Source organism: Ascaphus truei, unplaced genomic scaffold (genome assembly GCF_040206685.1).
Source record: "Ascaphus truei isolate aAscTru1 unplaced genomic scaffold, aAscTru1.hap1 HAP1_SCAFFOLD_152, whole genome shotgun sequence".
Taxonomy (NCBI): Eukaryota; Metazoa; Chordata; class Amphibia; order Anura; family Ascaphidae; genus Ascaphus; species Ascaphus truei.
This window is the reverse complement of record NW_027454407.1, coordinates 343,015-367,144: the sequence shown is the minus strand read 5'-3', so window position 1 is coordinate 367,144 and position 24,130 is coordinate 343,015. Positions and strand designations below refer to the sequence as shown.

At 55.7% G+C, this 24,130-nt stretch overlaps 1 protein-coding gene across 2 annotated transcripts; it reads right to left on the bottom strand.

Annotated features, from left to right (window-relative positions):
- Positions 1–393: 393 nt before the first annotated feature.
- Positions 394–14,985, bottom strand: LOC142476231 (uncharacterized). Of its 2 annotated transcripts, none has more exons than XM_075581715.1 (2): positions 10,372–14,985; positions 394–981 (listed from the first exon to the last, which is right to left on the bottom strand). In XM_075581715.1, exon 1 carries the CDS (start codon positions 13,575–13,577, stop codon positions 12,021–12,023), a length of 1,557 nt encoding a protein of 518 aa, XP_075437830.1. In that variant the 5' UTR covers positions 13,578–14,985; the 3' UTR covers positions 394–981; positions 10,372–12,020. The 2 variants fall into 2 exon arrangements, with proteins under 2 accessions (XP_075437830.1, XP_075437831.1); XM_075581716.1 differs by lacking the exon at positions 394–981 and having other exon boundaries at positions 10,179–10,710; positions 11,552–14,985.
- Positions 14,986–24,130: the final 9,145 nt, after the last annotated feature.

Sequence of the window (24,130 nt, the reverse complement as noted above, 5' to 3'; positions counted from 1 at the left end):
CAATCATAAGGCTTCTCCCCTGTGTGGATTCTTTGGTGTGTAACAAGACTTGATTTTTGACAGAAGCTTTTCCCACATTCAGAGCATTTATAAGGTCTCACCCCTGTGTGGATTCTTTGGTGTGTAACAAGAATTGATTTCTGCTTGAAGCTTTTCCACATTCAGAGCAGTTAAAAGGTCTCACATCTGTGTGGATTCTTTGGTGTGTAACAAGAGCCATTTGTTACTGAAGCTTTTCCCACATTCAGAGCAGTTAGAAAGTCTCACGCCTGTGTGGATTCTTTGGTGTGTAACAAGATGCGATTTCTTAATGAAGCTTTTCCCACATTCAGAGCAGTTATAGGGTCTCTCCCCTGTGTGGATTCTTTGGTGTCTACAAAAACTTGATTGATCATGGAAACTAGTCCCACATTCAGAGCAGTTATAAGGCTTCACCCCTGTGTGGATTCTTTGGTGTGTAACAAGACCTGATTAATGACTGAAGCTTTTCCCACATTCAGAGCAGTTATAAGGCTTCACCCCTGTGTGGATTATTTGGTGTGTAACAAGATTTGATTTCTGACTGAAGCTTTTCCCACATTCAGAGCAGTTATAAGGCTTCACCCCTGTGTGGATTATTTGGTGTGTAACAAGATGATATTTCTTATTGAAGCTTTTCCCACATTCAGAGCAGTTATAGGATTTCTTCCCTGTATGGATTATCTGCGGTATAACATTACCGTATGTCCCACAGTAGGGGTTCATGTCTCTGTTCTTTAAACCCTCTCCTTGTCTTGCGGTGTCTGTAAGTTTAGTAAAAGGCTGTTGATGTATAGGAATGCTCTGCCGAGTTTCTGGTAATCTTGTTCCAATTCTCATACAGACTTATGCAATGTTGAAGTCCTTAAAACATATTTCCATTAACCCCTCATGTAATTTGATGTTTGGGACATTTCTTACGTTGCTTCTTGCTCACAGACGAGTCATGTGCTGAAGTTACATCTATGGTGAGAAAATGTATTAATGTAACATTGCAATGCATCAGAGAAGATTTGGATGAGAGATATATGTTCATTGAGTTGAACCTTTATAAAATTCTACTCGTGCAACATACTGAACATAATTAAAGCTACATTGTTATCGTTACATTCACCCAGAGGAAGGCAAAAAAAACACCCCAATTAATCATGTTACAATTATGTCTCATAAATGGAAATAAATATTTTCTCCTCACGCCAGTAATAGAAATCGCATTACTCCCTGTATCAATGTTCTTCATATATTGTTCTTATCAAATAACTTTTGTTGTACTTTGTGATATATTAACCCTTTAGTGGCTCAAGGGGCCAGCTAGCCATTGGCATCCCACGAGTATCTGACCACTTGTGACGGTAGCTTTGAGACAGGCTATTAATAATACACACCAAAATATAACTGGGTTGAACTGGACGAGACTTAGATATGATAAAATATAATTTATTCCTTGAAAAAGGTGAACACACGAGATATACAAATGACAGACAAAATATGGACACTCACTTAAGATGGAATGATGAAAACAGTCACATCTGGACTGGCAGTTCATACAGCAATCTTCATAATCATCAAGACACGAAAGACAATAGCCATAGGCTGAGCCTGGTTCTTATACAATTATTTCCCATTGAACACAACCTAAACCCAGCCCCTCTCATAAATCAGTGGTGAGGTTGACAGTTTTCCTCAGAGTAAAACTCCTCCACCCAAGGACGTTTAAAACTGCTTTTCCTATCTAAATAACGTCATAACTTCAGTTCAGTGAAACTTACTGGCACGCGAGCCATATTAATACATTCCGACACGCATGACGCTCCCAATAAGACTAAATATTACAGTGTAATACTAAAATTAAGAGAGATATTAATATCTGTCTCATAGGACCTGCTAAACAGCAGGTGTCTGTAATCATTATTTGCGGCTCGGCCCCCCGCTTACACATATGTAACTTATAGCATGTTCAGCCGAGGACATCTCATAATATTCTTATATTTAATAAGGTCACTCATTCTGTAGCCCCACTCCTAAATCAGGGGCGTTTGGCCAGTCTACCAAATTGAGTGTCTGGCAGGATACTATGGTTTGTAAGTGTGAGTTTTAACACTCACCAACCACTCCAGCTTCCTAAACATTTGGTCGCATTCCTTAGTAGGCAGGCATCTTGAGGGTAACTTAAACAAAGGGCTAGAATCACTATTCAACTATTAACCCTTGCCCTCCCGGATGGATTCCAGTGTTTGTGTGGTGCAGTCACTGGAACAGAAACAATAAATTTTTACAGGGGAATAAACAGTTGGATGGCTGAAGCAAGGCAAAACCACATTACTGGACTCCAGCCCAGTTAACCCCTTGCTTCTCAGGTGAGAGTAGAGGGTGGCCTAATGGGGTTTAACCCCTGTAATCCTGGGCCAAAACCCCCACACTTGACACCACTAATGTCCAAAAATGGGTAAATATACAGCTTACAGTAGACTTAACTTGGTTGATTAAAATAGGAACCGACGTTTCTGCCGTATTTACATCATTTTTCCTGATTTGTGCTACACAGCAATTAAAACAGTTTAACAAAAAGTGCCATACATTATGGTGCAAAAAATCTTCAAAAGAAAATGTAAGAAAAAATATAAATAATATACTTCTCAAGCTTATTGCTGCAGCAAAGGTTATTCCCACCTTTCTCCTAGGGCAGGGATATCCAAACAATGTAATTCCAGCGCACAGCAAAAAGAGAGTCGGGTTAATAAAAAATAAAATAATTAAAAATAAAAGTATATATATACACACACACATATACTGTATATACATACACACACACATATATATACATACACAACTCATCCTTGAAAGGTTGCACCCTCTATTTTTTTAATGCGGTTTAAATAAATTATTTTATTTTTTATTAACCCGACTCTCTTTTTGCTGTGCGCTGGAATTACATTGTTTGGATATCCCTGCCCTAGGAGAAAGGTGGAATAACCTTTGCTGCAGCAATAAGCTATATATATATATATATATATATATACAGTGTTCGACAAATCACCCAAAAATCTACTCGCCCAACCAAAAAATCTACTCGCCACCTAGTCCCGCCCCAGTCCACACACATATACTGTATATACATACACACACACATATATATACATACACACCTCATCCTTGAAAGGTTGCACCCTCTATTTTTTAATGCGGTTTAAATAAATTATTTTATTTTTTATTAACCCGACTCTCTTTTTGCTGTGCGCTGGAATTACATTGTTTGGATATCCCTGCCCTAGGAGAAAGGTGGGAATAACCTTTGCTGCAGTGTGGGGGACAGAGAGAGAGAGAGAGTGTGGGGGATAAAGAGAGAAAGTGTGGGGGAGAGAGAAAGTGTGGGAGAGAGAGAGTGTGGGGGAGAGAGAGTGTGGGGGAGAGAGAGAGTGTGGGGGAGAGAGAGAGTGTGGGGGAGAGAGAGAGTGTGGGGGAGAGAGAGAGTGTGGGGGAGAGAGAGAGTGTGGGGGAGAGAGAGAGTGTGGGGGAGAGAGAGAGTGTGGGGGAGAGAGAGAGTGTGGGGGAGAGAGAGAGTGTGGGAGAGAGAGAGAGTGTGGGAGAGAGAGAGTGTGGGGGAGAGAGAGTGTGGGGAGAAAGAGAGTGTAGGGGAGAAAGAGAGTGTGGGGGAGAGAGAGAGTGTGGGGGAGAGAGAGAGTGTGGGGGAGAGAGAGAGTGTGGGGGCGAGAGAGAGAGAGGGGGAGAGAGAGAGTGGGGGAGAGAGAGAGTGTGGGGAAGAGAGAGTGTGGGGAAGAGAGAGAGAGAGTGTGGGAGAGAGAGAGAGAGTGTGGGAGAGAGAGAGAGTGTGGGTGAGAGAGAGAGTGTGGGTGAGAGAGAGAGTGTAGGTGAGAGAGAGTGTGGGTGAGAGAGAGAGTGTGGGTGAGAGAGAGAGAGTGTAGGTGAGAGAGAGAGTGTGTGGGTGAGAGAGAGAGTGTGGGTGAGAGAGAGAGAGAGCGTGGGGGCGAGAGAGAGTGTGGGGGCGAGAGAGAGAGAGTGTGGGGGCGAGAGAGAGAGAGTGTGGGGGAGAGAGAGAGTGTGGGGGAGAGAGAGAGTGTGGGGGAGAGAGAGAGTGTGGGGGAGAGAGAGAGTATGGGGGAAAGAGAGAGTGTGGGGAGAGAGAGAGTGTGGGGGAGAGAGAGAGTATGGGGGAAAGAGAGAGAGTGTGGGGGAAAGAGAGAGTGTGGGGGAGAGAGAGAGAGTGGGGGAGAGAGAGAGAGTGTGGGGGAGAGAGAGTGTGGGGAGAGAGAGAGAGAGAGTGGGGGAGAGAGAGAGAGAGTGTGGGGGGAGAGAGAGAGAGTGTGGGGGGAGAGAGAGAGAGTGTGGGGGAGAGAGAGAGTGTGGGGGAGAGAGAGAGAGGTGTGGGGGAGAGAGAGAGAGAGTGTGGGGGAGGGAGAGAGTGTGGGGGAGAGAGAGAGTGTGGGGAGAGAGAAAGTGTGGGGGGGAGAGAGAAAGTGTGGGGGGAGAGAGAAAGTGTGGGGGGGGGAGAGAGAGTGTGCGGGAGAGAGAGAGAGTGTGGGGGAGAGAGAGAGAGTGTGTGGGGGAGAGAGAGAGAGCGTGGGGGAGAGAGCGTGGTAGAGAGAGAGCGCGTGGGAGAGAGAGCGCGCGTGGGAGAGAGAGCGCGCGTGGGAGAGAGAGCGCGCGTGGGAGAGAGAGCGAGAGAGCGAGAGAGAGTGTGGGGGAGAGAGAGCGAGTGTGGGGGAGAGAGTGTGGGGGAGAGAGAAAGTGTGGGGGGGAGAGAGAAAGTGTGGGGGGGAGAGAGAGAGTGTGCGGGAGAGAGGCGGGAGAGAGAGAGTGTGTGGGGGAGAGAGAGAGAGTGTGTGGGGGAGAGAGAGAGAGTGTGTGTGGGGGAGAGAGAGAGAGTGTGTGTGGGGGAGAGAGAGAGAGTGTGTGGGGGAGAGAGAGGTGTGGGGGAGAGAGCGCGTGGGAGAGAGAGCGCGCGTGGGAGAGAGAGCGAGAGAGAGTGTGTGGGGGAGAGAGTGTGTGGGGGAGAGAGAGAGTGTGGGGGAGAGAGAGTGTGGGGGAGAGAGAGAGAGTGTGGGGGAGAGAGAGAGTGTGGGGGAGAGAGAGAGTGTGGGGGAGAGAGAGAGTGTGGGGGAAAGAGAGAGAGTGTGGGTGAGAGAGAGTGTGGGTGGGGAGAGAGTGTGGGTGAGAGAGAGAGAGTGTGGGTGGGGAGAGAGTGTGGGGGGAGAGAGTGTGGGGGGGAGAGAGTGTGGGGGGAAGAGAGTGTGGGGGGGAGAGAGTGTGGGGGAGAGAGAGAGTGTGGGGGGAGAGAGAGAGTGTGGGGGAGAGAGAGAGTGTGGGGGAAGAGAGAGAGTGTGGGTGAGAGAGTGTGGGTGGGGAGAGAGTGTGGGTGAGAGAGAGAGTGTGGGTGGGGAGAGAGTGTGGGGGGGAGAGAGTGTGGGGGGGGAGAGTGTGGGGGGGAGAGAGTGTGGGGGGAAGAGAGTGTGGGGGGGAGAGAGTGTGGGGGAGAGAGAGAGAGTGTGGGTGAGAGAGAGAGTGTGGGTGAGAGAGAGAGAGTGTGGGTGAGAGAGAGAGAGAGTGTGGGTGAGAGAGAGAGCGTGGGGGCGAGAGAGAGTGTGGGGGCGAGAGAGAGAGAGTGTGGGAGAGAGAGAGAGAGTGGGGGAGAGAGAGAGTGTGGGGGAGAGAGAGAGTGTGGGGGAGAGAGAGAGTGTGGGGGAGAGAGAGAGCGTGGGGGAAAGAGAGAGTGTGGGGAGAGAGAGAGAGTGTGGGGAGAGAGAGAGAGTGTGGGGGAGAGAGAGAGAGTGTGGGGGAGAGAGAGAGTGTGGGGGAGAGAGAGAGAGTGTGGGGGAGAGAGAGAGTGTGGGGGAGAGAGAGAGAGAGTGTGGGGGGAGAGAGAGAGAGTGTGGGGGGAGAGAGAGAGAGTGTGGGGGGAGAGAGAGAGTGTGTGGGGGAGAGAGAGAGAGTGTGGGGGAGAGAGAGAGTGTGGGGGGAGAGAGTGTGGGGGAGAGAGAGAGTGTGGGGGAGAGAGAGTGTGGGGGAGAGAGAAAGTGTGGGGGGGAGAGAGAAAGTGTGGGGGGGAGAGAGAAAGTGTGGGGGGGGAGAGAGAGTGTGTGGGGGAGAGAGAGAGAGAGTGTGGGGGAGAGAGAGAGAAAGTGTGGGGGAGAGAGAGAGAGTGTGTGGGGGAGAGAGAGAGTGTGTGGGGGAGAGAGAGAGAGTGTGGGGGAGAGAGCGTGGGAGAGAGAGAGCGCGTGGAGAGAGCGCGCGTGGGAGAGAGAGCGCGCGTGGAGAGAGAGCGCGCGTGGGAGAGAGAGCGCGCGTGGGAGAGAGAGAGCGAGAGAGAGTGTGGGGGAGAGAGAGCGAGTGTGGGGGAGAGAGAGCGAGTGTGGGGGAGAGAGTGTGGGGGGAGAGAGAAAGTGTGGGGGGGGAGAGAGAGAGTGTGGGGGAGAGAGAGAGTGTGGGGGAGAGAGAGAGAGTGTGTGGGGGAGAGAGAGAGAGTGTGTGGGGGAGAGAGAGAGAGTGTGTGGGGGAGAGAGAGAGTGTGTGGGGGAGAGAGCGCGTGGGAGAGAGAGCGCGCGTGGGAGAGAGAGAGTGAGAGAGAGAGTGTGTGGGGGAGAGAGAGAGAGTGTGGGGGAGAGAGAGTGTGTGGGGGAGAGAGAGAGTGTGGGAGAGAGAGTGTGGGGGGGGAGAGAGTGTGGGGGGGGAGAGAGTGTGGGGGGGGAGAGAGTGTGGGGGGGGAGAGAGTGTGGGGGGGAGAGAGTGTGGGGGGGAGAGAGTGTGGGGGGGGAGACAGTGTGGGGGGGAGAGAGTGTGGGGGGGAGAGAGTGTGGGGGGGAGAGAGTGTGGGGGGGGAGAGAGTGTGGGGGGGAGAGAGTGTGGGGGGAGAGGGAGAGAGTGTGAGGGGGAGAGAGAGAGTGTGGGGGGGGGGAGAGAGAGAGTGTGGGGGGGAGAGAGAGAGTGTGGGGGGAGAGGGAGGGAATGTGGGGGGGAGAGGGAGGGAGTGTGGGGGGAGAGGGAGAGAGTGTGAGGGGGAGAGAGTGTGAGGGGGAGAGAGTGTGGGGGAAAGAGAGAGAGTGTGGGTGAGAGAGAGTGTGGGTGGGGAGAGAGTGTGGGTGAGAGAGAGAGAGTGTGGGTGGGGAGAGAGTGTGGGGGGGAGAGAGTGTGGGGGGGAGAGAGTGTGGGGGAGAGAGAGAGAGTGTGGGTGAGAGAGAGAGTGTGGGTGAGAGAGAGAGTGTGGGTGAGAGAGAGAGAGAGTGTGGGGTGAGAGAGAGAGCGTGGGGGCGAGAGAGAGTGTGGGGGCGAGAGAGAGAGAGTGTGGGAGAGAGAGAGTGGGGGAGAGAGAGAGTGTGGGGGAGAGAGAGAGTGTGGGGGAGAGAGAGAGTGTGGGGGAAAGAGAGAGTGTGGGGGAGAGAGAGAGAGTGTGGGGGAGAGAGAGAGAGTGTGGGGGAGAGAGAGAGAGTGTGGGGGAGAGAGAGAGAGTGTGGGGAGAGAGAGAGAGTGTGGGGGAGAGAGAGAGAGAGTGTGGGGGGAGAGAGAGAGAGAGTGTGGGGGGAGAGAGAGAGAGTGTGGGGGGAGAGAGAGAGAGTGTGGGGGGAGAGAGAGAGTGTGGGGGAGAGAGAGAGAGTGTGGGGGAGAGAGAGAGTGTGGGGGGAGAGTGTGGGGGAGAGAGAGAGTGTGGGGGAGAGAGAGTGTGGGGGTGAGAGAGAGTGTGGGGGAGAGAGAAAGTGTGGGGGGGGAGAGAGAAAGTGTGGGGGGGAGAGAGAAAGTGTGGGGGGGAGAGAGAAAGTGTGGGGGGGGAGAGAGAGTGTGTGGGGGAGAGAGAGAGAGAGTGTGGGGGAGAGAGAGAGAGAGTGTGGGGGAGAGAGAGAGAGTGTGTGGGGGAGAGAGAGAGAGCGTGGGGGAGAGAGCGTGGGAGAGAGAGAGCGCGTGGGAGAGAGAGCGCGCGTGGGAGAGAGAGCGCGCGTGGGAGAGAGAGCGCGCGTGGGAGAGAGAGAGCGAGAGAGAGTGTGGGGGAGAGAGAGCGAGTGTGGGGGAGAGAGAGCGAGTGTGGGGGAGAGAGTGTGGGGGAGAGAGAAAGTGTGGGGGGGAGAGAGAAAGTGTGGGGGGGAGAGAGTGTGCGGGGGAGAGAGAGAGTGTGGGGAGAGAGAGAGTGTGTGGGGGAGAGAGAGAGAGCGCGTGGGAGAGAGAGCGCGCGTGGGAGAGAGAGAGCGAGAGAGCGAGAGAGAGAGTGTGTGGGGGAGAGAGAGAGAGTGTGTGGGGGAGAGAGAGAGTGTGTGGGGGAGAGAGAGAGAGTGTGGGGGAGAGAGAGTGTGTGGGGGAGAGAGAGAGTGTGGGGGAGAGAGAGAGTGTGGGAGAGAGAGTGTGGGGGGGGAGAGAGTGTGGGGGGGAGAGAGTGTGGGGGGAGAGTGTGGGGGGGAGAGAGTGTGGGGGGGAGACAGTGTGGGGGGGAGAGAGTGTGGGGGGGAGAGAGTGTGGGGGGGAGAGAGTGTGGGGGGGAGAGGGAGAGAGTGTGAGGGGAGAGAGAGAGTGTGGGGGGGAGAGAGAGAGTGTGGGGGGGAGAGAGAGAGTGTGGGGGGAGAGGGAGGGGAATGTGGGGGGGAGAGAGGAGGGAGTGTGGGGGGAGAGGGAGAGAGTGTGAGGGGGAGAGAGTGTGAGGGGGAGAGAGTGTGGGGGGGAGAGAGTGGGGGGGAGAGAGAGAGAGAGTGTGGGGGAGAGAGAGAGAGAGTGTGGGGGGGAGAGAGAGAGTGTGGGGGGGAGAGGGAGAGAGTGTGGGGGGGGAGAGAGAGAGTGTGGGGGGGAGAGAGAGAGTGTGGGGGGAGAGGGAGGGAATGTGGGGGGGAGAGGGAGGGAGTGTGGGGGGAGAGGGAGGGAATGTGGGGGGGAGAGGGAGGAGTGTGGGGGGAGAGGGAGAGTGTGTGAGGGGGAGAGAGTGTGGGGGGGAGAGAGTGGGGGGGAGAGAGAGAGAGAGTGTGGGGGAGAGAGAGAGAGTGTGGGGGGGAGAGAGAGAGTGTGGGGGGAGAGAGAGTGTGGGGGGGAGAGAGAGTGTGGGGGGGAGACGAGTGTGGGGGGAGAGAGAGAGTGTGGGGGGGAGAGAGAGAGTGTGGGGGGGTGAGAGAGAGTGTGGGGGGGAGAGAGAGAGAGTGGGGGGGAGAGAGAGAGAGTGGGGGGGAGAGAGTGTGGGGGGGAGAGAGAGAGTGTGTGGGGGGAGAGAGTGAGAGAGTGTGGGGGGAGAGAGAGAGAGTGTGGGGGGAGAGAGAGAGAGTGTGGGGGGGAGAGAGAGTGTGGGGGGGAGAGAGAGTGTGGGGGGGAGAGAGGTGTGGGGGGGGAGAGAGAGTGTGGGGGGGAGAGAGAGTGTGGGGGGGAGTGTGTGGGGGGGAGAGAGAGTGTGGGGGGGGAGAGAGAGTGTGGGGGTGAGAGAGAGAGTGTGGGGGTGAGAGAGAGTGTGGGGGTGAGAGAGAGTGTGGGGGGGAGAGAGAGTGGAGAGACAGAGGGGGGAGACACAGAGGGGAGAAACGGTGGGTGATACACAGAGAGAGAGAGAGGGTGGGTGACTGACTGGGGCGGGGGTGACTGACTGGGGGGGTGGCCTGACTGGGGGGGGGGGGAGGCATGACTGACTGGGGGGGGGAGGCATGACGGACTGGGGGGGGGGTGACTGACTGGGGGGGGGTGGCTGACTGGGGGGGGGGGTGACTGACTGGGGGGGGGGTGACGGGGTGACTGACTGGGGTGACGGGGTGACTAGAATAAAAGAATAAAACACGATATTAGTGTATCATGTCCACATTGGGGGATTGGGGGGAAAAAAAGGGGAGGGGGGGGAGTGGGAAGGGGGAGTAGGGGGGTGGGGTAGGAGTGGACGGTGGTGGGATGGATGGTGGGTTCCCACTAACTAATCACAGAATACATAGAATATATGGATCCAGTGACTCACACGGGCTTGTGTGGTGACTCTCCCTCAACGCTGACTGGTGTGGGTAAATACAGACTCATATACTGGAGTCTCAGATATACATTAAACTCACACGGCCTGATGTGAGTCCTTGCCCTCAGAGGGTAATGTCCTGTATGGATGGTGTCCTGTTGTTTCAGCAGAGTTGTCCCCCGATTTGTGTGGTGTGTGAGTGTCTCCTCTCCCCGTATCCCAAATGACCAAAAAGCAATGTGCAAACCAAAAGTCAAAATGAATTAAAAGGTCTTTAATGGGTTAACAGTGAAGACATGTGCATACACTATGCATACATGTTGTGGTGCTTAAAAGGTATAAAACAATATATGACACGATAACACAATGAACTAAACAGTATGTGATGTACTGAAGCAAACACAAAAAAGGACTCTCACACTAAACGAATATACAAAATCACTTGCCCAGCATCATCCGCTCAGAGCACTCCTGCACGATCTCCTCCTCCGTTTTTTGCTCCAACTGGCGCGTCCGGCAGCGGAACCGGAAAGGGGGATCTGAACCGGATGTCCTGCAGTGTGCTGGGTCCCTCTGTCAATGAGCTCCGGCAGGGAACTACGCGTTTCGCAATAAGCTTTGTCAGGTTCCTGCCGGATGCTCATTGTGTGCTGCATTTATAGGTGCCCCCATTAGTTTAATTGGAGAAACACCTGGATTAAGGGCATGGTTTAAATTTAGACGGTTATATCTCTTTATAGGAGCTACCTTTGGAAGCCCCTAATGTCAGGGATAGTGAGATGTGCCTGTAAATATAAATAATGGGTTAGATAAGCATATATTAAAATTAGATAAGCATATATTAAAATAAATCAATACATTATAAAAACTACATTTTAAAAAATACTTAGAGATGATCATTGTATTTGTCCTTAGAAGCATTTTAAGTTTAATAAAAAACGGTGGAAATTGGAATTTGATTGGGGTATTTGTGTGATTTGGAATCTTTTAGTTCCTCCGTGTGCAGTATTTTTAAAACCATTCTCTGTTGGTTAAAATCTTTACATATGTAAAACAATAGTGCCACCATGTGGCTGGATGTGAAAATTACCTCAACACTGTCATAACCTAATGGTAAAAGTTAAGCAATCTTGGTAGTGTGGCACACATCCCTTTAAAGTAACTTAAAAATGTGCAAGAGTGTATTACAGCAAAAAATATATTTATGTGACAAAAGTTATAACGAATTACATATTTGACGGAAAAAATATAATATTATTATTATCAAGATGGTTAAAAAACCTTAACTGTTTATAGCCACTACATCTGACATAAGGGTAGAACAACCTAGACACCCAAAATCTTGGTTTCCTCATTCAGCTATCTAAAATGTACCACTCAATATCTCCGTGTTAGTTAAAAGATATTTCATTTGTAATACAATGCTGCCACCAAGTGGCCGCATATCGAAATTGCTACTTCAAAACCCTAATATTATCTCTACCACACTGTGGATAGTGCGGTATTCAGTTAAGTGTAGAGTCATTGTTTAAAATATATTGCAAAAGTATATTCCAGCGGATGACGAGAGTATATCAAATATGCATGAGCATGGGTTTACACAGACATTTGATATTAGAAAAATACTTGTATAGGTGATTTCGACGCGGAGCTCTCATGTGGTGAAAAAGTTCAAAATGTTCAAAACGTATAGTCCAGATTCGTCATAACTCCTTTCTAACTTCAATTCATGTTGCAGAGGTTGTCGCGATGGTATGCATCATTTCTGGTCCTCAAGGGTTGGTTCGAGGTAGATTCATATTTGGGACGTGCGCCCTATTGGAGATTGGAGAGGAAGTGGATCAGTGTGTGTTAAAACAAAGAGGTAGATGTAAATGAAATTTAATAAAATAAAATAGTAGATGTTATAGAATAGTAGATGTTTATAAAATATTAAAAAATAAAAGTTGTTTAAAAATTGTTTACAAATGGGGGATTTGGAGCAGATTGATGGGTGTTCAGAGAAAGGCTGCAATGTCTATCTCTACATTGAGGCCTGTGGGTACCAGGCTTTTCAATTTGTAGATCCAAAACGTTTCTTTTCTTGATAGAGATGTCAGTCTGTCGCCTCCCTCCAATGTGGGGGGACTACTTCAATGCCCCTAAATTCAAGGCCCGACGGATCTCCTTGGTGATGTAGTGCGAAATGCTTAGAGACACTATGTGTCATTAGTTTCCGTCTGATATTCCCTAGGTGTTCCAAAATACGCACCCGCAGGGGTCGACTGGTGCGCCCTACATATTGGAGTCCACAGGGGCAGTTTAAAAGGTAGACTACGAATTCTGATTTGCAATTAATGAAGCTGCCGGTTTTGAACTGTTCTCCTGTTGTATTAGAGCTGAACTGAATTTTTTCCTTACTTCCCTGTTTGCATGCTTTGCATGTATTACATCTATGGAAACCTTTGGCTGTTTGTAGCCAGTTTGAGTCCTGGCCTGTTGTTCTATTCTCCATTCTAAAGAGGCTTGGTGCTAACTTTCTTTTGATGTTATCTGCCCTTTTATAGATGACTTTCGGTTTTTCTGGGAGGTACTCTTTCAGGGTGGGGTCTCCCTGTAGGAGATGCCAGTGTTTATTCAGGATCTGTTGTATGCTTCCTGCATCCTGACTAAACTGTGTTAAGAAAGCGATGCTGAACTCTTCTTTGGGTTTAGGTGGATTAGTTTTAAGGATTTCAATACGTTCGAGCTCCCCTACTTCTCTTATTGCTATATCCATCTTATCGTTATCATAGTTTTTAGCAATGAAACGCTTCTTAAGAATATTGGATTGTTCCCTATAAATATGGTCATCGCTACAGTTTCTCCTAATTCGACGAAACTGTCCTGGGGGTATGTTCTTTAACCATTTTTTGTGGTGGCAGCTAGTGTTAAGTAGGTAGTTGTTACAGTCCACTTTTTTGAAGAAAGTTTTAGTCTTTAGTTTGGTGTCTTCTATGTAAATAGTAAGGTCTAAGAAGTCTACCGTGTTATTTCCTATGCAAGTTGTAAAAGCCAAGTTCCTCTCATTAGTATTAATATAGTTTAAGAAATGGTTCAAGTTTTCACTACTACCTTTCCAGATGAAAAACACATCATCGATGTATCTTCGCCATAGCACGAGATCCGCACCAAATTCATGCTCTGACCAGATGGTATCGGTCTCCCAATTGTCCATGAACAGATTGGCATAACTTGGTGCGAATTTCGTACCCATCGCTATGCCACATTTTTGTAGGAAATATGTTCCATCAAATTTAAAAAGGTTATGCTTCAGAATAAAATTGATACTTTCTAAAATGAAGCGTCTTTGTTCTATTTTAACAGTTGGGTCTTTTGTTAATGTCCTATTGATGGCTTCAATTCCATCGTCGTGTTTTATGGATGTGTATAATGAAGTTACATCACAAGTGCAGATTTTGTAGTCATCTTGCCAAATTACCTGTTCTAATACATTAAGAATTTGCGTGGTATCTCTTAGATAGGACCGCATCTCCGCAACATATGGTTGTAGAAAACCATCTATATATTCCGATAGTCGCGACGTGAGTGAGCCTATCCCAGAGATGATGGGTCTCCCTGGTGGTGCTTTAATATCCTTATGTATTTTGGGTAAAAAATAAAATATCGGCATAACTGGGAATTTTATATTTAAATAGTCGTATTTTTTTCATTTAGGACTCCTGTTGTACTGCCTTTGTCTAGTAGGGTGAGGAATTCTATACAGAATTCTTTATGCGGATTCGTCTTAAGACGTGCATAGGTGATGTCGTCAGATAATATCCTCTCTGCTTCTCCCTTATAATATTCAGTGTCCATAATGACAACCCCCCCCCCCTTTGTCTGCTTGTTTGAATATGATATCCTTATCTTTCTCTAAGTTTTGCAAAGCGATTTTCTCTTTTAGTGTTAAATTGTTCTTCGTTATCTTTGTCGTACCTGAGGTCAGTTTGTCAAAGTCTTCCTGGATTTTTTGGTGGAACACTTCTAGATTATGGCCTTTTGCCCAGCTAGGATAGAATTTGGACTTGTTTTTAAGATTTGAATGTTTAAAATCACTCTCTATGTTTATGTTCGTATCATTACTTACTATCTCCCTAGTTTGTGCGTCTTTGGAAAGAATTTTTTTTTTAAGCGTAAGCTGTCTGATGTATTTGTGTGCGTCTATATACAGATTAAAACTATTCGCCTTAGCAACTGGCGCGAAATTCAGCCCCTTTTTTATAAGCTTACATTCATCTATGTTGAGTTCTTTTTTACTTAGATTAAATATATTGTTTACATCGCTGCTCTTTTCCTGTGTCCTTCTTCCTCCCCGCTTTCCTCGTGTGGTCTTTTTCTGAGTTTTGTGTTTGGTGTTTCTATTTCTTTCTGTTCTTCTACCACTAGAGTGCGATTCTGGGTGGCTATTGGTGGTGGTTTTGCTACTTGGGCCTGTTCTAAAAAATGACCTGTATGTGGTCTGGGTGATCGTTGTTCTCTCACGTGACCTTGCTCCTTATCATGTCTTTCTCTGTATGTTTGCCTCTGTTCCCTGTAAGGTGATTTGCGTTCCCGTCTTGGGCTCTGGTCCCTATATTGTTTGTGGGGTGACCGGTAGTGTCTCCTTTGGCTTTCTTCTCTCTCATAGCGTCTCTCTCTGTATTCCCGATTTGACCCATAGTGTTTGTAAGGTAATCTGTGGTCCCTATCTCTGCTCCTTTCTTTCTCATACCTGCTATCACGTTCAAGTGGTGATCTAGTTCTGTAGTTATATGTTGTTGGCTTAGCAGTGTGATACCTTTCGTGATACTCTTTTGCTTTAGAATAGTATTTATTGTCCTGCCAATGTTCTTCTCTGTTTCTATCATTTTTCTTTGCCTCGTCCCTTTTGTGGCTTCCTGTGTCTTCAATAGTGTGCGTTTTAGTTTCTTTATTCTCTCTAGGGGTTTCTAGGACACCCGCCTCCTGCCTTCTTGGTGGAATTTGTCTAGCCTCTTTATTAAATGATACATTCTTATTGTTTTCATATTTGGGATAGTTCTTATGCCTCTCTGGATTCGTTGGATAGCTTAATGTTTTGGATCTTGAATTCTGGTTTTTATTACTATCTTCTCTACTCCTATATTTGAACATTTTCCTATCCCTTGGGGTGCTACAGTAGGTGGGACTAGTGAGACCCGTTGCCATTTGGGGTTTGACCCCACTACATAATCTTCCTCGTCTCGTCTGAATTTTTTGTTCTTTGACTCTATCAGGTTTTTTTCTATGGCGTCTATTTCATCCGCTAGTTTTCTGTCCCTACTTATGAAGGTGGGATTATCTATAGAGGTTTCTAATCTTTTCTGAATTAGTGTGACTTCTCGGTCAATTTCTATTAGTGTCTTTGTATGGTGTTTAATGATAAGTTTCATTAAAGTGAATGAACAGGCATCCATAGCTTCCTCCCATTGTACATTGTATTCTACATCTGCTAATTCAAAGGATGATTTTTTATCAAACCGTAAACCCCTAGGAATACGTTTGATGTCAATGTATTTTTCTAGGTAGACTTTGTCCCAGACCTTTTTGGTCTCCTTCTTAAGTAAATTCTCTAGTTTATCGAATTCATTATTTATTGTTTCTAAGTCTCCCATTTCCGCTGACTCAATTTCTCTCATTTTGTTCTCTATGTTGTTACTTCTAAAAATTCTTTTTGTGAAAACACTCCCCTTGATTTCGACCATATCTTCTATCTCTATGGTTGCTACTTCCATGTTGAGATTTCTAATGTGGGGTGCTGCCACCAGGATGGGATTAGAGAAGTCTGGAGGTTATTTGGACTGGGGCGCTCCCTAAATTTTGTGGCTTAAAAAGTTGTTGTAACGCCTTACTCTGTTAAAAAATGATAAAATATAAAATATGATTTTGGTGTTTGTGGTGCAAAAGGGTGTGTAGAAAAACATATACTGGCCCTTTTAGTTGATTTTGTGGTTGCTGCTTGACCTTGGAGAAGGGAATCCCGTGTCCTTCTCAGCGTGGCAGTAGTGGTGTGAAGATGGTCAGCGCGAACCTCGTGGACCTCACGGATATAGTGGATCCGGATGCAGTATTAAGACAAGAATAAAAGAATAAAACACGATATTAGTGTATCATGTCCACATTGGGGGATTGGGGGGAAAAAAAGGGGAGGGGGGGAGTGGGAAGGGGGAGTAGGGGGGTGGGGTAGGAGTGGACGGTGGTGGGATGGATGGTGGGTTCCCACTAACTAATCACAGAATACATAGAATATATGGATCCAGTGACTCACACGGGCTTGTGTGGTGTCTCTCCCTCAACGCTGACTGGTGTGGGTAAATACAGACTCATATACTGGAGTCTCAGATATACATTAAACTCACACGGCCTGATGTGAGTCCTTGCCCTCAGAGGGTAATGTCCTGTATGGATGGTGTCCTGTTGTTTCAGCAGAGTTGTCCCCCGATGGGTGTGGTGTGTGAGTGTCTCCTCTCCCCGTATCCCAAATGACCAAAAAGAAATGTGCAAACCAAAAGTCAAAATGAATTAAAAGGTCTTTAATGGGTTAACAGTGAAGACATGTGCATACACTATGCATACATGTTGTGGTGCTTAAAAGGTATAAAACAATATGACACGATAACACAACGAACTAAACAGTATGTGATGTACTGAAGCAAACACAAAAAAGGACTCTCACACTAAACGAATATACAAAATCACTTGCCCAGCATCATCCGCTCAGAGCACTCCTGCACGATCTCCTCCTCCGTTTTTTGCTCCAACTGGCGCGTCCGGCAGCGGAACCGGAAAGGGGGATCTAAACCGGATGTCCTGCAGTGTGCTGGGTCCCTCTGTCAATGAGCTCCGGCAGGGAACTACGCGTTTCGCAATAAGCTTCGTCAGGTTCCTGCCGGATGCTCATTGTGTGCTGCATTTATAGGTGCCCCCATTAGTTTAATTGGAGAAACACCTGGATTAAGGGCATGGTTTAAATTTAGACGGTTATATCTCTTTATAGGAGCTACCTTTGGAAGCCCCTAATGTCAGGGATAGTGAGATGTGCCTGTAAATATAAATAATGGGTTAGATAAGCATATATTAAAATTAGATAAGCATATATTAAAATAAATCAATCTTATACTATATTAGTGAAAGCACTGTATGTTTGCCTGCATGCATGCCTGCCTGCTGGATGTCCGGTGTCCCTAGCGGCAATCTCATTGGTCCCTTGGCCCGCCCGCCCACCTCTCATTGGCCTCACACACTCACACCACCCCCTTGGCCCGCCCCCCACACCTCTCATTGGCCTGAGGCGGAGTGACGGGCCAAAGGTCCAAAAAAATAAATAAAACACACACACACACACACACACACACACACACACACACACCTCTCTCCCCTCTCCAAATCACCTTTTCCCCCTCCCCAGCGGCATCACCTCTTCCCCCTCCCCAGCGGCATCACCTCTTCCCCCTCCCCAGCGGCATCACCTCTTCCCCCTCCCCAGCGGCATCACCTCTTCCCCCTCCCCAGCGGCATCACCTCTTCCCCCTCCCCAGCGGCATCACCTCTTCCCCCTCCCCAGCGGCATCACCTCTTCCCCCTCCCCAGCGGCATCACCTCTTCCCCCTCCCCAGCGGCATCACCTCTTCCCCCTCCCCAGCGGCATCACCTCTTCCCCCTCCCCAGCGGCATCACCTCTTCCCCCTCCCCAGCGGCATCACCTCTTCCCCCTCCCCAGCGGCATCACCTCTTCCCCCTCCCCAGCGGCATCACCTCTTCCCCCTCCCCAGCGGCATCACCTCTCCCCCCTCCCCGCTCCAAATCACCTCGCTTCCCGCAGCTGCCACGCGGCGCGTAAGATGGCGGACCCCCTTCCTCCCTCGCGGCGCCGAGTCAGACGGTGGCGGCGCCCGGAAGTACAGGTAGGTGTCGCTCCCCACCTCCGACGCCAAACGGAACTGAGAAAGGGCGCATCAACTGAGGTGTGTGTGTGTGTGTGTGTGTGTGTGTGTGTGTGTCACTGTCCACTGCCCCCTGCCCCCCCCTCCTATCCACTGCCCCCCCCTCCTGTCCACTGCCCCCCCCTCCTGTCCACTGCGTCCCCCCTCCTGTCCACTGCGTCCCCCCTCCTGTCCCCTGCGTCCCCCCTCCTGTCCACTGCGTCCCCCCTCCTGTCCCCCCCTCCTGTCCACTGCCCCCCCCCTCCTGTCCACTGCCCCCCCCCTCCTGTCCACTGCCCCCCCCTCCTGTCCACTGCGTCCCCCCTCCTGTCCACTGCCCCCCCCCTCCTGTCCACTGCCCCCCCCTCCTGTCCACTGCGTCCCCCCTCCTGTCCCCCCTCCTGTCCACTGCCCCCCCCCTCCTGTCCACTGCCCCCCCCCTCCTGTCCACTGCCCCCCCCTCCTGTCCACTGCCCCCCCTCCTGTCCACTGCCCCCCCCCTCCTGTCCACTGCCCCCCCCCTCCTGTCCACTGCCCCCCCCCTCCTGTCCACTGCCCCCCCCTCCTGTCCACTGCCCCCCCCCCTCCTGTCCACTGCCCCCCCCCTCCTGTCCACTGCCCCCTCCCTCCTGTCCACTGCCCCCTCCCTCCTGTCCACTGCCCCCCCCCTCCTGTCCACTGCCCCCCCCCCCTCCTGTCCACTGCCCCCCCCCCTCCTGTCCACTGCCCCCTCCCTCCTGTCCACTGCCCCCCCCCCTCCTGTCCACTGCCCCCCCCCTCCTGTCCACTGCCCCCCCCCCTCCTGTCCACTGCCCCCCCCCCTCCTGTCCACTGCCCCCTCCCGTCCACTGCCCCCCCCCTCCTGTCCACTGCCCCCCCCCTCCTGTCCCCCCTCCTGTCCACTGCCCCCCCCTCCTGTCCACTGCCCCCCCCTCCTGTCCACTGCCCCCCCTCCTGTCCACTGCCCCCCCCTCCTGTCCACTGCCCCCCCCCTCCTGTCCACTGCCCCCCCCTCCTGTCCACTGCCCCCCCTCCTGTCCACTGCCCCCCCCCTCCTGTCCACTGCCCCCCCCCCTCCTGTCCACTGCCCCCCCCCCTCCTGTCCACTGCCCCCCCCTCCTGTCCACTGCCCCCTCCCTCCTGTCCACTGCCCCCTCCCTCCTGTCCACTGCCCCCCCCCTCCTGTCCACTGCCCCCCCCCTCCTGTCCACTGCCCCCCCCCCTCCTGTCCACTGCCCCCTCCCTCCTGTCCACTGCCCCCCCCCCTCCTGTCCACTGCCCCCCCCCCTCCTGTCCACTGCCCCCCCCCTCCTGTCCACTGCCCCCTCCCGTCCACTGCCCCCTCCCTCCTGTCCACTGCCCCCTCCCTCCTGTCCACTGCCCCCCCCCTCCTGTCCACTGCCCCCCCCCTCCTGTCCACTGCCCCCCCCCTCCTGTCCACTGCCCCCCCCCTCCTGTCCACTGCCCCCCCCCTCCTGTCCACTGCCCCCCCCTCCTGCCCACTGCCCCCTCCCTCCTGACCACTGCCCCCCCCCCTCATGTCCACTGCCCCCCCCCCTCCTGTCCACTGCCCCCCCCCTCCTGTCCACTGCCCCCCCCTCCTGCCCACTGCCCCCTCCCTCCTGACCACTGCCCCCCCCCCTCATGTCCACTGCCCCCCCCCCTCCTGTCCACTGCCCCCCCCCTCCTGTCCACTGCCCCCCCCCTCCTGTCCACTGCCCCCCCCCTCCTGTCCACTGCCCCCCCCCCTCCTGTCCACTGCCCCCCCCTCCTGCCCACTGCCCCCTCCCTCCTGACCACTGCCCCCCCCCCCTCATGTCCACTGCCCCCCCCCCTCCTGTCCACTGCCCCCCCCCTCCTGTCCACTGCCCCCCCCCTCCTGTCCACTGCCCCCCCCCTCCTGTCCACTGCCCCCCCCCCTCCTGTCCACTGCCCCCTCCCGTCCACTTCCCCCCCCCTCCTGTCCACTGCCCCCCCCTCCTGCCCACTGCCCCCTCCCTCCTGACCACTGCCCCCCCCCCTCATGTCCACTGCCCCCCCCCCCTCCTGTCCACTGCCCCCCCCCTCCTGTCCACTGCCCCCCCCCTCCTGTCCACTGCCCCCCCCCCTCCTGTCCACTGCCCCCTCCCGTCCACTGCCCCCCCCCTCCTGTCCACTGCCCCCCCCCTCCTGTCCCCCCTCCTGTCCACTGCCCCCCCCTCCTGTCCACTGCCCCCCCTCCTGTCCACTGCCCCCCCCCTCCTGTCCACTGCCCCCCCCCTCCTGTCCACTGCCCCCCCTCCTGTCCACTGCCCCCCCCCTCCTGTCCACTGCCCCCCCCCTCCTGTCCACTGCCCCCCCCTCCTGTCCACTGCCCCCCCTCCTGTCCACTGCCCCCCCCTCCTGTCCACTTCCCCCCCCCTCCTGTCCACTGCCCCCCCCTCCTGTCCACTGCCCCCCCCCTCCTGTCCACTGCCCCCCCCCCTCCTGTCCACTGCCCCCCCCCCTCCTGTCCACTGCCCCCCCCCCTCCTGTCCACTGCCCCCCCCCCCTCCTGTCCACTGCCCCCCCCCTCCTGTCCACTGCCCCCTCCCTCCTGTCCACTGCCCCCTCCCTCCTGTCCACTGCCCCCTCCCTCCTGTCCACTGCCCCCTCCCTCCTGTCCACTGCCCCCTCCCTCCTGTCCACTGCCCCCCCCCTCCTGTCCACTGCCCCCCCCCTCCTGTCCACTGCCCCCTCCCTCCTGTCCACTGCCCCCCCCTCCTGTCCACTGCCCCCCCCTCCTGTCCACTGCCCCCTCCCTCCTGTCCACTGCCCCCCCCTCCTGTCCACTGCCCCCTCCCTCCTGTCCACTGCCCCCTCCCTCCTGTCCACTGCCCCCTCCCTCCTGTCCACTGCCCCCCCCTCCTGTCCACTGCCCCCCCCTCCTGTCCACTGCCCCCCCCTCCTGTCCACTGCCCCCCCCTCCTGTCCACTGCCCCCCCCTCCTGTCCACTGCCCCCCCCTCCTGTCCACTGCCCCCCCCTCCTGTCCACTGCCCCCCCCTCCTGTCCACTGCCCCCCCCTCCTGTCCACTGCCCCCCCCTCCTGTCCACTGCCCCCCCCCCTCCTGTCCACTGCCCCCCCCCTCCTGTCCACTGCCCCCCCTCCTGTCCACTGCCCCCCCCCTCCTGTCCACTGCCCCCCCCTCCTGTCCACTGCCCCCCCTCCTGTCCACTGCCCCCCCCCTCCTGTCCACTGCCCCCCCCCTCCTGTCCACTGCCCCCCCCCTCCTGTCCACTGCCCCCCCCTCCTGTCCACTGCCCCCCCCCCTCCTGTCCACTGCCCCCCCCCTCCTGTCCACTGCCCCCTCCCTCCTGTCCACTGCCCCCTCCCTCCTGTCCACTGCCCCCCCCCTCCTGTCCACTGCCCCCCCCCCTCCTGTCCACTGCCCCCCCCCCTCCTGTCCACTGCCCCCTCCCTCCTGTCCACTGCCCCCCCCCCTCCTGTCCACTGCCCCCCCCCTCCTGTCCACTGCCCCCCCCCCTCCTGTCCACTGCCCCCCCCCTCCTGTCCACTGCCCCCTCCCGTCCACTGCCCCCCCCCTCCTGTCCACTGCCCCCCCCCTCCTGTCCCCCCTCCTGTCCACTGCCCCCTCCCTCCTGTCCACTGCCCCCCCCCCTCCTGTCCACTGCCCCCCCCCTCCTGTCCACTGCCCCCCCCCCTCCTGTCCACTGCCCCCCCCCTCCTGTCCACTGCCCCCTCCCGTCCACTGCCCCCCCCCTCCTGTCCACTGCCCCCCCCCTCCTGTCCCCCCTCCTGTCCACTGCCCCCCCCTCCTGTCCACTGCCCCCCCCTCCTGTCCACTGCCCCCCCTCCTGTCCACTGCCCCCCCCTCCTGTCCACTGCCCCCCCCCTCCTGTCCACTGCCCCCCCCTCCTGTCCACTGCCCCCCCTCCTGTCCACTGCCCCCCCCCCTCCTGTCCACTGCCCCCCCCCCTCCTGTCCACTGCCCCCCCCCCTCCTGTCCACTGCCCCCCCCTCCTGTCCACTGCCCCCTCCCTCCTGTCCACTGCCCCCTCCCTCCTGTCCACTGCCCCCCCCCTCCTGTCCACTGCCCCCCCCCTCCTGTCCACTGCCCCCCCCCCTCCTGTCCACTGCCCCCTCCCTCCTGTCCACTGCCCCCCCCCCTCCTGTCCACTGCCCCCCCCCCTCCTGTCCACTGCCCCCCCCCTCCTGTCCACTGCCCCCTCCCGTCCACTGCCCCCTCCCTCCTGTCCACTGCCCCCTCCCTCCTGTCCACTGCCCCCCCCCTCCTGTCCACTGCCCCCCCCCTCCTGTCCACTGCCCCCCCCTCCTGTCCACTGCCCCCCCCCTCCTGTCCACTGCCCCCCCCCTCCTGTCCACTGCCCCCCCCCTCCTGTCCACTGCCCCCCCCTCCTGCCCACTGCCCCCTCCCTCCTGACCACTGCCCCCCCCCCTCATGTCCACTGCCCCCCCCCCTCCTGTCCACTGCCCCCCCCCTCCTGTCCACTGCCCCCCCCTCCTGCCCACTGCCCCCTCCCTCCTGACCACTGCCCCCCCCCCTCATGTCCACTGCCCCCCCCCCTCCTGTCCACTGCCCCCCCCCTCCTGTCCACTGCCCCCCCCCTCCTGTCCACTGCCCCCCCCCCTCCTGTCCACTGCCCCCCCCCTCCTGTCCACTGCCCCCCCCTCCTGCCCACTGCCCCCTCCCTCCTGACCACTGCCCCCCCCCCCCTCATGTCCACTGCCCCCCCCCCTCCTGTCCACTGCCCCCCCCCTCCTGTCCACTGCCCCCCCCCTCCTGTCCACTGCCCCCCCCCTCCTGTCCACTGCCCCCCCCCCTCCTGTCCACTGCCCCCTCCCGTCCACTTCCCCCCCCCTCCTGTCCACTGCCCCCCCCTCCTGCCCACTGCCCCCTCCCTCCTGACCACTGCCCCCCCCCCTCATGTCCACTGCCCCCCCCCCCTCCTGTCCACTGCCCCCCCCCTCCTGTCCACTGCCCCCCCCCTCCTGTCCACTGCCCCCCCCCCTCCTGTCCACTGCCCCCTCCCGTCCACTGCCCCCCCCCTCCTGTCCACTGCCCCCCCCCTCCTGTCCCCCCTCCTGTCCACTGCCCCCCCCTCCTGTCCACTGCCCCCCCTCCTGTCCACTGCCCCCCCCCTCCTGTCCACTGCCCCCCCCCTCCTGTCCACTGCCCCCCCTCCTGTCCACTGCCCCCCCCCTCCTGTCCACTGCCCCCCCCCTCCTGTCCACTGCCCCCCCCTCCTGTCCACTGCCCCCCCTCCTGTCCACTGCCCCCCCCTCCTGTCCACTTCCCCCCCCCTCCTGTCCACTGCCCCCCCCTCCTGTCCACTGCCCCCCCCCTCCTGTCCACTGCCCCCCCCCCTCCTGTCCACTGCCCCCCCCCCTCCTGTCCACTGCCCCCCCCCCTCCTGTCCACTGCCCCCCCCCCTCCTGTCCACTGCCCCCCCCCCTCCTGTCCACTGCCCCCTCCCTCCTGTCCACTGCCCCCTCCCTCCTGTCCACTGCCCCCTCCCTCCTGTCCACTGCCCCCTCCCTCCTGTCCACTGCCCCCTCCCTCCTGTCCACTGCCCCCCCCCTCCTGTCCACTGCCCCCCCCCTCCTGTCCACTGCCCCCTCCCTCCTGTCCACTGCCCCCCCCTCCTGTCCACTGCCCCCCCCTCCTGTCCACTGCCCCCTCCCTCCTGTCCACTGCCCCCCCCTCCTGTCCACTGCCCCCTCCCTCCTGTCCACTGCCCCCTCCCTCCTGTCCACTGCCCCCTCCCTCCTGTCCACTGCCCCCCCCTCCTGTCCACTGCCCCCCCCTCCTGTCCACTGCCCCCCCCTCCTGTCCACTGCCCCCCCCTCCTGTCCACTGCCCCCCCCTCCTGTCCACTGCCCCCCCCTCCTGTCCACTGCCCCCCCCTCCTGTCCACTGCCCCCCCCTCCTGTCCACTGCCCCCCCCTCCTGTCCACTGCCCCCCCCTCCTGTCCACTGCCCCCCCCCCTCCTGTCCACTGCCCCCCCCCTCCTGTCCACTGCCCCCCCTCCTGTCCACTGCCCCCCCCCTCCTGTCCACTGCCCCCCCCTCCTGTCCACTGCCCCCCCCCCTCCTGTCCACTGCCCCCCCCCTCCTGTCCACTGCCCCCCCCCTCCTGTCCACTGCCCCCCCCCTCCTGTCCACTGCCCCCCCCCTCCTGTCCACTGCCCCCCCCTCCTGTCCACTGCCCCCCCCCTCCTGTCCACTGCCCCCCCCCTCCTGTCCACTGCCCCCCCCTCCTGT